The sequence below is a fragment of the Coregonus lavaretus genome, assembly GCF_964263955.1.
Source record: "Coregonus lavaretus genome assembly, chromosome: 19".
In the NCBI taxonomy this organism is placed as follows: domain Eukaryota; kingdom Metazoa; phylum Chordata; class Actinopteri; order Salmoniformes; family Salmonidae; genus Coregonus; species Coregonus lavaretus.
This window is the reverse complement of record NC_140006.1, coordinates 12,597,422-12,610,130: the sequence shown is the minus strand read 5'-3', so window position 1 is coordinate 12,610,130 and position 12,709 is coordinate 12,597,422. Positions and strand designations below refer to the sequence as shown.

The following is a 12,709-nucleotide window of genomic DNA, read 5'->3' as shown; positions in this document are numbered from 1 at the left end:
CTGATGAAACCAAGATTGAACTCTTTGGCCTGAATGCCAAGGGTCACGTCTGGAGGAAACCTGGCACCATCTCTACTGTGAAGCGTGGTGGTGGCAGGATCATGCTGTGGGGATGTTTTTCAGCGGCAGAGACTAGGAGACTAGTCAGGATCGAGGGAAAGATGAACGGAGCAAAGCACAGAGAGATCCTTGATGATAACCTGCTCCAGAGCGCTCAGGACCTCAGACTGGGGCGAAGGTTCACCTTCCAACAGGAGAACGACCCTAAGCACACAGCCAAGACAACGCAGGATTGGCTTCGGGACAAGTCTCTGAATGTCCTCGAATGGCACAGCCAGAGTCCTGACTTGAACCCAATCGAACATCTCTGGAGAGACCTGAAAATAGCTGTGCAGCGACGCTCGTCATCCAACCTGACAGCTTGAGAGGTTCTGTAGAGAAGAATGGGAGAAACTCCCCAAATACAGGTGTGCCTAACTTGTAGCATAATACCCAAGAAGACTCAAGGCTGTAATCACTGCCAAAGGTGCTTCAACAAAGTACTGAGTAAAGGGTCTGAATACTTACAGTACCAGTCAAAAGTTTGGACAAACCTACTAATTCAAGGGTTTTTCTTTATTTTTACTATTTTCTACATTGTAGAACAATAGTGAAGACATCAAAACTCTGAAATAACACATATGGAATCATGTAGTAACCAAAAAAGTGTTAAACAAATCAAAATATATTTTATATTTGAGATTCCTTTTGCGACTTTTGCGAGTTCTTGAAATGTTCCGTATTGACTGACCTTCATGTCTTAAAGTAATGATGGACTGTCGTTTCTCTTTGCTTATTTGAGCTGTTCTTGCAATAATATGGACTTGTGCAAAGCTGTCATCAAGGCAAGGGGTGGCTACTTTGAAGAATCTCAAATAAACAAATCAAAATATATTTTGTAACACTTTTTTGGTTACTACATGTTTCCATATGTGTTATTTCATAGTTTTGATGTCTTCACTATTATTCTACAATGTAGAAAATAGTAAAAATAAAGAAAAACCCTTGAATGAGTAGGTGTGTCCAAAATTTTTACTGGTTTTGTATGTAATTAGCATATTTCAGTCGTTTATTTTTTTGCTAAAATTCCTTAAAACCAGTTTTTGCTTTGTCATTGTGCATTGTGTTGTATTGTGTGTAGATTGATGAGGGGAAACAACTATTTAATCCGTTTTAGAATAAATCTGTAACGTAACAAAATGTGGAAAAGGTCAATGGGTCTCAGTACTTTCCGAATGCACTGTACACTTCTGTTCAAGTTTTCACTCTCTCTTTCTCTTTTTATTCGCTCTCGCTCTTGCTCTCTCCCTCCTCTCTCCCCCTCTCGCCCCTCTCCCCCCTCTCCGTGCAGGGTATAGATGAGTCTATGTTCATCCACCAGCCCCTGGTGTACTGTCACTTTGCCCATGGGGTGGGGGAGCCCAGGTACCACCAGGCATCAGACTGGGAGAAGCTCCAGAAGACCCTGACTGATGCTCTGGAACACTACAACGAGCTGCATGCTGTCATGAACCTGGTGCTTTTTGAGGAGGCCATGCAGCATGTGTGAGCGTCACACACACACACTGCCCTGTCTGTCGCAATCTCCACTCGCTCACTCAATCACTAACATCACTCACTCTGCTCTGTGCGCCGCTCACTAACGACACACACACTTACCTTGCTTGTTTGCATGATGTCGACTGCAGGTAACGCACATACAATCTCTCATTACACTGACATAAGTACACACTCACAGTAAATGGATATGTCTGTGTCCAGGTGTCGTATCAGTCGTATCCTGGAGGCCCCCCATGGTAATGCTCTGCTGGTGGGGGTGGGAGGCAGTGGGAAGCAGAGTCTGTGTCGCCTCGCTGCCTTCCTCAGTACCCTGGAGGTGTTCCAGATTACACTGAGGAAAGGCTACGGAATACATGACCTACGGGTACGGAGTATGCACCAAATAACGGCTAAGTACAACAGATTTGCTGGAAGGTTGAAAGCAAGAACCCTAGATGTCTAGATCCTGCTCATCTACACAACCCCCCCTTCCCTCATCTCTCTCTCCCTCCCTCTTTTTCCCCCTCTCTCTCCCTCCCTCTTTCTGTCTGTAGAGTGATATAGCAGCGCTGTATATCAAGGTGGGGGTGAAGAATATTGGGACAGTCTTCCTCCACACAGACGCCCAGATCCCAGACGAACGCTTCCTGGTCCTCATCAACGACATGCTGGCATCAGGTACGCACCAACACCACATCTCAACCATCAATGACATGCTGGCATCTAACCTGGACTCAGGGTTAGACGTAACATAGTGAACATAAATCCGGGACACACCAATTAGTATGACATGTTTCGTATGGCATGTATTCATTTTTGGATGTAAAACATCAATTTCGCATGATATGTTACGAATTATAATTCTTATGATATGTTGCAATATGCAATTCGTAAGATATGTTACAAATTGCAAATCGTATAATATGTTACACATTTGTAAAACGTATGATGTGTTTTGAATTCAAATTTGTTGTGGCTAACGTTAGCTAGGTGGCTAACATTAGCTAGGCTAGGGATTGGGTTTAGGGGTTAAGATTAGGGTTAGGGTTAAGGTCAGGGTTAAGGTTAAGGTTAGGGGAAGGGTAGTTAACATGCTAACTAGTTGCATAGTAGCAAACAAGTAGTAAGTAGTTGCAAAGTTGCTAATTAGCTAAAATTATAAAGTTGTCCGTGATGAGATTTCAAACACGCAACCTTTGTGTTGCTAGACGTTCGTGTTATATGCCAACACATCTACCCCGACCATCCACCCTCCTTTAGATTTTGCCTTAAGTAACCTTCTGTCTTATGTAACCATACCAAAAGTAACGTATCAAACTAATTTATGTGTGTCAGATTTACATTTACTATGTTACATTTAGTCTATAATACCAGGCTGTGGCATCAGGTATGCACCTACACCACACCACACCTCAACCATCAACGACATACTGGCATCCAACCTGGAATAGGGGTAGACGTAACATAGTAAAAGTAAATCCGGGATGCTCCAATTAGTATGATATGTTACGTTTAGTCTAACATTTATTAATTTGTGGATGTCCATAATTCATTTCGTATGATATGTTACGAATTGCAAATTGTACAATATGTTACACATTTGTAAAACGTATGATATGTTATGAATTCCAATTTGCTGTGGCTAAAGTTAGCTGGATGGCTAACACTAACTTTAGCTAGGTGTCTAACGTTAGATGGGTTTGGGTTAGTGTTAGTGGGATGGTAGCTAATATGCTAAGTTGTTGCAAAGTAGCTAAAAAGTAGTAAGTACTTGTAGTTTGCGTTATACGCCAACACATCCACCCCGACCAACCACCCTCCTTTCGTTTTTGCCTTAAGTAACCTTCTGTCTTATGTAACCAAACCATACCAAACATAACGTATCATACTAATTTGAGTGAACCGGATTTACTTTACTATGTTACGTCTAGTCTATAAGACCAGGCTGTAGCATCAGCATCACCCCACACCTCAACCAAACATGTTTTTGCCATGGACTTCCTGTGGCTAGAGTCACCCCTGTCTCCTTGCGAGTGTGGACCCTGTTTCCTTGTTAGTGGACTAGTGTGCACCCTATTCACTTGCTAGTGTACTGTGCACCCTATTTCCTTAGTGTGTGTGTTCTCTATCCGTGGTAGTGTTTGCCCTGTCTCCTACGGGACATCCCAAACCTGATCAGTGAGGAGGAAGTGGGGATGATCATGACGCCTCGTTCCCTAGCTAGTGTGTTAGTATGCTAGTGTATGTCCTGTCTCTTAGGGGACATCCCAGACCTGATCAGTGAGGAGGAAGTGGGGATAATCGTGACGCCTCTTTCCCTAGCTAGTGTGTTAGTATGCTAGTGTATGTCCTGTCTCTTAGGGGACATCCCAGATCTGTTCAGTGAGGAGGAAGTGGATATGATCGTCACGTCCATCCGTATGGAGCTAAGAGGACTGGGCCTGATGGACAACAGAGACAACTGCTGGGCCTTCTTCATCGAGAGGATACTGCGACAACTCAAGGTCTGGCTAGAGAGCTCAATGACATCAATCAGCTCTATAACAGCAAATGTAATAGGTGTAATGTGGAAACTATACTGAAAATATAAACACAACATGCAACAATTTCAAGTATTTTACTGAGTTACAGTTTTTATAAGAACATGAGTCTATTGAAATAGATTCATTAGGGCGCAGCCATAGGTGGGCCTGGGAGGGCATAGGCCCACCCACTGGGGAGCCAGGCCCAGCCAATCAGAATGAGCCCCAGAAAGGGCTTTATTACAGACATAAATACTCCTCAGTTTCATCAGCTGTCCAGGTGGCTGGTCTCAGACAATCCCACGGGTGAAGAAGCTGGATGTGGAGGTCCTGGGCTGGCGTGGTTACACGTGGTTAGTGTTTGTGAGGCCGGTTGGACGTACAGCCAAATTCTCTAAAACGACGTTGGAGGCGGCTTATGGTAGAGAAACGAACATTCAATTCTCTGGCAACAGCTCTGGTGGACATTTCTGCAGTCAGCATGCCAATTGCACGCTCCCTCAAAACTTGAGACCATCTATGGCATCGTGTTGTGTGACAAAACTGCATATTTTAGAGTGAACTTTTATTGTCCCCAGCACAAGGTGCACCTGTGTAATGATCATGCTGTTTAATCAGCTTCTTGATATGCCACACCTGTCAGGTGGATGGATTATCTTGGCAAAGGACAAATGCTCACCAACAGGGATGTAAACAAATTTGTGCACAAAATTTGAGAGAAATAAGCTTTCTGTGCGTATGGAACATTTCTGGGATCTTTTATTTCAGCTCATGAAACATGGGACCAACACTTTACATGTTGCGTTCATATTTTTGTTAATTATATGTGCTATTTTTGCAACACAGTATGCGTTATTTATTTCCTAGAGAGGGAAAGGTCAACAGTGACAAATAGTTGATTTCTCTCTCTCCTCTTTTCTCTCTCCCCCCACTATTCTTCTTCCCTCCCGCCTTGCTACAGGTGGTCCTGTGTTTTTCCCCGGTAGGGTTCACCCTGCGTACCCGTGCTCGTAAGTTCCCGGCCCTGGTCAACTGTACGGCCATAGACTGGTTCCACTCCTGGCCTCAGCTGGCCCTACAGTCTGTCAGCACCACCTTCATAGAGAAGATACCTGACTTGGAGGTAAACAACAGTCTGAAGACGCATCACAATCACATAGACAGTGGATGATAATTATTGAAAACATTCATTTATTCAACATTCATTTATTTATAGCTCAGCTGGTAGAGCACGGCGCTTGTAACGCCAAGGTAGTGGGTTCGATCCCCGGGACCACTCATACACAAAAAAAGAAAAGAAATGTATGCACGCATGACTGTAAGTCGCTTTGGATAAAAGCGTCTGCTAAATGGCATATTATTATTATTATTATTATTATTATTATTATTATATTCTCTCTAACCTCTCTAGCCGGATGTCCGTGCGTCCATCAGTGAGTTTATCTCCTACGCCCATACCAGTGTTAACGAGGTGAGAGATTGAGAAATAATTTTACTTTACGAGATAAAGGGTCATCATAGTTATATAGATCATTTGTGTAATAAATCAATTGACAGATAATTTGAATGTAATATTGAATGTACTTCATTGTCTAAATGTGTTCTAGGTGAGTGTGAAGTACCAGCAGAATGAGAAGCACTTCAACTACACCACTCCCAAGAGCTTCCTAGAGTTTATGAAGCTGTACGGTAACCTACTGGGGACAAAACGCAGAGAGCTCACCCAGAAGATGGAGAGACTGGAGAACGGCCTGCAGAAACTACAGACCACAGCCTCACAGGTCAGTCAGACTCACAGCCTGCCATACACCACACACACACACACACACACACACACACACACACACACACACACACACACACACACACACACACACACACACACACACATACACGCACACACACATGCACGCACACAGGAACACACTTAGTCTCTCCCTTTCTGCCTTCTCTCTCTCTCTCGCTCTCTCTCTCTCGCTTTCTCTCTCTCTCTCTGATCCATCTCTCTACTCCTCCCTTCTCAGGTGGAGGATCTGAAGGCTAAGTTAGCGGTCCAGGAAGTAGAGTTGTGGCAGAGGAACACAGACACAGAGGCGCTCATCTCTAAGATCGGCCAACAGACAGACAAACTCAACCAGGAGAGGGCTGTGGCAGACGCAGAGGAACAGAGGGTACGAGTGAGCATGTGTGCACGTGGGCCTTGATCAGTTTTAATGAATCCTTAGAAATCAAAATGGTATTACTCGTAATTATTAGGTAATTACCATTTTGATGTGTCAGTTCTAAGTTTACATTTGTAATGTATCCGTGTTTAGTGTGTAGTGCTGTGTGTTGTTGTCCTTAGGTAGGAACCATCCAGGCTGAGGTGACCACGCAGCAACAGCAGAGTGAAAAGGACCTGGCTAAGGCTGAACCTGCCTTACAGGCAGCTAACGCAGCCCTCAACACACTCAACAGGGTAAAACACACACAGCTCTACAGGCAGCTAACGCAGCCCTCAACACACTCAACAGGGTAAAACACACACAGCTCTACAGGCAGCTAACGCAGCCCTCAACACACTCAACAGGGTAAAACACACACAGCTCTACAGGCAGCTAACGCAGCCCTCAACACACTCAACAGGGTAAAACACACACAGCTCTACAGGCAGCTAACGCAGCCCTCAACACACTCAACAGGGTAAAACACACACAGCTCTACAGACAGCTAACGCAGCCCTCAACACACTCAACAGGGTAAAACACACACAGCTCTACAGACAGCTAACGCAGCCCTCAACACACTCAACAGGGTAAAACACACACAGCTCTACAGGCAGCTAACGCAGCCCTCAACACACTCAACAGGGTAAAACACACACAGCTCTACAGGCAGCTAACGCAGCCCTCAACACACTCAACAGGGTAAAACACACACAGCTCTATAGGCAGCTAACGCAGCCCTCAACACACTCAACAGGGTAAAACACACACAGCTCTACAGGCAGCTAACGCAGCCCTCAACACACTCAACAGGGTAAAACACACACAGCTCTACAGGCAGCTAACGCAGCCCTCAACACACTCAACAGGGTAAAACACACACAGCTCTACAGGCAGCTAACGCAGCCCTCAACACACTCAACAGGGTAAAACACACACAGCTCTACAGGCAGCTAACGCAGCCCTCAACACACTCAACAGGGTAAAACACACACAGCTCTACAGGCAGCTAACGCAGCCCTCAACTGGGTAACAAACAAAACACATACATGATTTGAATCATGAACTTAATACATGACTGGGCTTAAAGGCCAAATTCAATCATAAACGTGATTTTCCTGTGTTTTATATATATTTCCACACTATGAGTTTGGAATAATATTGTGAAAATGATGATAATGCCCTTTTAGTGTAAGAGCTGTTTGAAAAGACCGCCAGAAATGTCAGCCTGTTGTGGTGGAACTGAGTTTTGGCCTGCCTGGTGACATCACCAGGTGGTAGCTTAGTTAATAGACCAATAAGAAAGAGAGTTCCAAACCTCTCTGCCAATAACGGATAGTCTTCTGTTTTCCCCTCCCCACTCAGACCAGTCCGACAGTCCTATCAAAATTCTTGCTTGAGAAATTGCTCTTAGCCAAGAAGTCTTTTTTTTGGAGGGACCATTTTAATTGAAAACAATCACAGTAAGGTACTTAATTGCTACCCATTAAAAAGCTCTGACGAAGGCCTTGAGGCCGATACGTAAAGCTTAATAAAGAGCAGTTTGTAGGTTTCTTCTTTTTTCTCTCATGTTATTCAACTGTTACCATGCACCTGCAACAAAGATAGCTCAGATGTGCGAGTGCCTTTTGAATTTTAATACTAATTGCTACCCAGAAATTATTCGATATTGAGATAAAAACTGGTATATTGGACCATTAAAACATGATCTTTTTAATATAATGTAATTCCTAATAATGTGTGTGTGTGTTCTCCCCCTAGCTGAACCTGACAGAGTTGAGGACGTTCCCTAACCCCCCAGCCATAGTGACTAACGTGTCTGCTGCTGTCATGGTGCTACTGGCTCCTCATGGTAAATTACCCAAAGACCGCAGCTGGAAGGCAGCAAAAGTTGTCATGAGCAAGGTCAGTATGTGTGTGTGTGTTGTCTGTGTGAACATATCCCTGAGGTCGTCTGTCTGGCCGTCCGTGTGTCTGTGTCACTGTGTGTTAACGGCAGTGTTTCAGAGTGTGTACGCCCGTGTGTGTCCATGCCCAGGTGGATGACTTCCTACAGGCGTTGGTGAACTTTGACAAGGAGCACATCCCTGAGGCGACAGTGAGGTGTGTGAGAGATGAGTTCCTCAGTGACCCAGAGTTTAACCCTGAGTTTGTCAGACTCAAATCCTCTGCCGCCGCTGGCCTCTGTGCCTGGGTCATTAACATCATACGCTTCCACGAGGTACACCACACACACACTGTATACAGATGCACACACACAAACTGAACACGTAACTGCATGTATAATAACCAAATACAGTCTTACCTCTTGTCCATTTGAAAAGCAGCATCTGCTCAAAGCTAGGGAAGAGTAGTGTTCGTTAGCTCGTGTTATTTTTCTCACAGTGTCCTTTTCCTTTCCTCTCCTACTGCTATACATAGATGTATGTAAGTATCTCGCTCACCTAATACCCTGAGGTTGGCTACCACACTTATTTTAAGATACTGTATTACCCTTTTGGATGTTTGTAACTTAAACTGATGTTATAGCATGTGAATTTGTGAGCGTGCTTGTGCATGTGTGTGTGTTAATATGTGTGTTTCCTCTCCAGGTGTTCTGTGAGGTGGAGGTGAAGAAGCTGTGTCTGTCTCAGGCTAATGCTGACCTGGCTGAGGCTGCAGACAAACTAGAAGCCATTAGGAAGAAACTAGCTGTGAGTCTCTCTCTCTCTCTCTCTCTCTCTCTCTCTCTCTCTCTCTCTCTCTCTCTCTCTCTCTCTCTCTCTCTCTCTCTCTCTCTCTCTCTCTCTCTCTCTCTCTCTCTCTCTCTCTCTCTCTCTCTCTCTCTCTCTCTCTCTCTCTCTCTCTCTCTCTCTCTCTCTCTCTCTCTCTCTCTCTCTCTCTCTCTCTCTCATATTTTCCCTTAACTGTGTGTGTGTTGTAGGAGTTGGACAGTAGTCTGGACACCCTGACGGCTGCGTTTGAGAAGGCTACCTCTGAGAAGCTTCGCTGTCAGGACGAGGTCAACCACACCAACAAGACCATCGAACTGGCCAATCGCCTCGTCAAAGGACTCGAGGTGAGGAGCTGGCTGACCAATAGGAGCTCTGTTTGTTTGTTGTCATGCTACTTCAGAAGGTTTCCAAACATTAACAGCACGTTTTTCCATTGGTGGATAATGTTTGTGTGTGTTTCAGTCGGAGAATGTGCGTTGGGCCCACTCTGTAGCTGGGTACCATGAGCAGGAGGAGACTCAGTGTGGAGACATTCTGCTGACTGCAGCCTTCATCTCCTACGCTGGATCCTTCTCTAAGAAGTACCGCAGAGAACTCCTGGAGAACCTCTGGATGCCCTTCCTACGTGGCCAGAAGGTCCTTCTCTCCTCTCATCTCTTCTCTCTCTCTTATGCTCCCCCTCTCCTATTCCCTTCCCTCTCAGATTCCCATCCCAATGACAGAGGGGTTAAATCCAGTGTGTATGCTAGTAGACCTCTCCTCCTCTCGTCTCCTCCCTCTCTCAGATCCCCATCCCAATGACAGAGGGGTTAGATCCAGTGTGTATGCTGACTGATGATGCTACCGTGGCTCAGTGGAACAACGAGGGGTTGCCGGGAGACAAGATGTCCACTCAGAACGCCACCATCCTCACCAACTGTGAGCGTAGAGAACGTTTTACACTATCTACACCTTTATGTCCATGCTACAGATGTAAGATCTTAACTTGATCACCCTGATGCAGGTGAACTTTCCTGCAATTTGAGGTTTAAAAGGGCTTCTGTAGTTGGTAATTTCCACTTTGAAATTTCAGACTGGATTTTCCCTTACATAAATGTCCATTAATTATAAACCTCATAATAATTCACATTTCCTGTTGCAACAGGATTATTATCCTGCTGTAGCAAACTGGCTCAAATTAAGATCCTACATCTGTAAACGTGTAGCAATTGCCACATTAGCTCATCAATGTTTGTTCCTTCTTTGTATGCTCCCAGGTGAACGCTGGCCACTGCTCATTGACCCCCAACTGCAGGGCATCAAGTGGATCAAGATTCGCTATGGCAACAGCCTCAAGGTTGTCAGCCTGGGAGAGAAAGGGTGAGATCGCACTCCTCTCCTCTGTCATCCCTCCATCCTACTCTCCCCTCTCCTGAATGGCTCACCCAAACAGACATATCTGTTAAGCTTGCTCTCTCAGTAGGTACAGTGGGGGAAAAAAGTATTTAGTCAGACACCAATTGTGCACGTTCTCTCACTTAAAAAGATGAGAGAGGCCTGTAATTTTCATCATAGGTACACGTCAACTATGACAGACAAAATGAGATTTTTTTTTCCAGAAAATCACATTGTAGGATTTTTTATGAATTTATTTGCAAATTATGGTGGAAAATAAGTATTTGGTCAATAACAAAAGTTTCTCAATACTTTGTTATATACCCTTTGTTGGCAATGACACAGGTCAAACGTTTTCTGTAAGTCTTCACAAGGTTTTCACACACTGTTGCTGGTATTTTGGCCCATTCCTCCATGCAGATCTCCTCTAGAGCAGTGATGTTTTGGGGCTGTCGCTGGGCAACACGGACTTTCAACTCCCTCCAAAAATGTTCCATGGAGTTGAGATCTGGAGACTGGCTAGGCCACTCCAGGACCTTGAAATACTTCTTACGAAGCCACTCCTTCGTTGCCCGGGCGGTGTGTTTGGGATCATTGTCATGCTGAAAGACCCAGCCACGTTTCATCTTCAATGCCCTTGCTGATGGAAGGAGGTTTTCACTCAAAATCTCACGATACATGGCCCCATTCATTCTTTCCTTTACACGGATCAGTCGTCCTGGTCCCTTTGCAGAAAAACAGCCCCAAAGCATGATGTTTCCACCCCCATGCTTCACAGTAGGTATGGTGTTCTTTGGATGCAACTCAGCATTCTTTGTCCTCCAAACACGACGAGTTGAGTTTTTACCAAAAAGTTATATTTTGGTTTCATCTGACCATATGACATTCTCCCAATCCTCTTCTGGATCATCCAAATGCACTCTAGCAAACTTCAGACGGGCCTGGACATGTACTGGCTTAAGCAGGGGGACACGTCTGGCACTGCAGGATTTGAGTCCCTGGCGGCGTAGTGTGTTACTGATGGTAGGCTTTGTTACTTTGGTCCCAGCTCTCTGCAGGTCATTCACTAGGTCCCGACGTGTGGTTCTGGGATTTTTGCTCACCGTTCTTGTGATCATTTTGACCCCACGGGGTGAGATCCCTCCCAGATCGAGGGAGATTATCAGTGGTCTTGTATGTCTTCCATTTCCTAATAATTGCTCCCACAGTTGATTTCTTCAAACCAAGCTGCTTACCTATTGCAGATTCAGTCTTGCCAGCCTGGTGCAGGTCTACAATTTTGTTTCTGGTGTCCTTTGACAGCTCTTTGGTCTTGGCCATAGTGGAGTTTGGAGTGTGACTGTTTGAGGTTGTGGACAGGTGTCTTTTATACTGATAACAAGTTCAAACAGGTGCCATTAATACAGGTAACTAGTGGAGGACAGAGGAGCCTCTTAAAGAAGAAGTTACAGGTCTGTGAGAGCCAGAAATCTTGCTTTTTTGTAGGTGACCAAATACTTATTTTCCACCATAATTTGCAAATAAATTCATTAAAAATCCTACAATGTGATTTTCTGGAAAGAAAATGCTCAATTTGTCTGTCATAGTTGACGTGTACCTATGATGAAAATTACAGGCCTCTCTCATCTTTTTAAGTGGGAGAACTTGCACAATTGGTGGCTGACTAAATACTTCTTTTCCCCACTGTATGTAGGTATGTTTGATGTGTTCTACCTAAGGCCCATTTTCCCAGGTATGTGGATGTGATAGAGCAGGCAGTGGTGACAGGAGACACTGTTCTCATAGAGAATCTGGAGGAGAGCATCGACCCTGTCATAGACCCTCTACTGGGACGACACACCATCAAGAAGGGCAGGTAACATATACTCACACACACACACACACACACACACACACACACACACACACACACACACACACACACACACACACACACACACACACACACACACACACACACACACACACCACATCATCAAAAAGGGCTGGTAATACACACTCCTCCTCTCACCCTCTCCCTCTCTCTCCACCAGTTGTATACAAGTGGGGGATAAAGAGTGTTTCTTCCACCCAGCGTTCAGACTGATCCTCCACACTAAGCTGGCTAACCCCCACTATAAGCCTGAGATCCAGGCCCAGACCACCCTCATCAACTTCACTGTTACAAGAGACGGCCTGGAGGACCAGCTGCTGGCCCAGGTGGTCAATCTGGAGAGGCCCGATCTCGAGCACCTCAAGGTGGGATAGATGGCTATGTCCCCTGTCCTTTCTGGCTCTCTCAGCCTCTTCCTTCTTGACCTCATATGGTTACAACGTG

At 45.0% G+C, this 12,709-nt stretch overlaps 1 protein-coding gene across 1 annotated transcript in view; it reads left to right on the top strand.

The window, feature by feature from the left end:
• The window catches only part of LOC311146949 (dynein axonemal heavy chain 11-like), a gene marked incomplete at its 5' end in the record, with an annotated part of 48,652 nt that overhangs the window by 20,348 nt on the left and 15,595 nt on the right, over positions 1-12,709 (top strand). Inside the window, 18 exon segments of the mRNA XM_084183563.1 lie at positions 1,391-1,584; positions 1,801-1,963; positions 2,133-2,256; positions 3,940-4,082; positions 5,062-5,223; positions 5,512-5,571; positions 5,708-5,881; positions 6,125-6,271; positions 6,445-6,558; positions 8,066-8,209; positions 8,343-8,525; positions 8,896-8,997; positions 9,228-9,362; positions 9,481-9,654; positions 9,804-9,936; positions 10,275-10,377; positions 12,125-12,247; positions 12,426-12,630. Coding sequence (XP_084039689.1) covers positions 1,391-1,584; positions 1,801-1,963; positions 2,133-2,256; positions 3,940-4,082; positions 5,062-5,223; positions 5,512-5,571; positions 5,708-5,881; positions 6,125-6,271; positions 6,445-6,558; positions 8,066-8,209; positions 8,343-8,525; positions 8,896-8,997; positions 9,228-9,362; positions 9,481-9,654; positions 9,804-9,936; positions 10,275-10,377; positions 12,125-12,247; positions 12,426-12,630 — 2,583 coding nt within the window.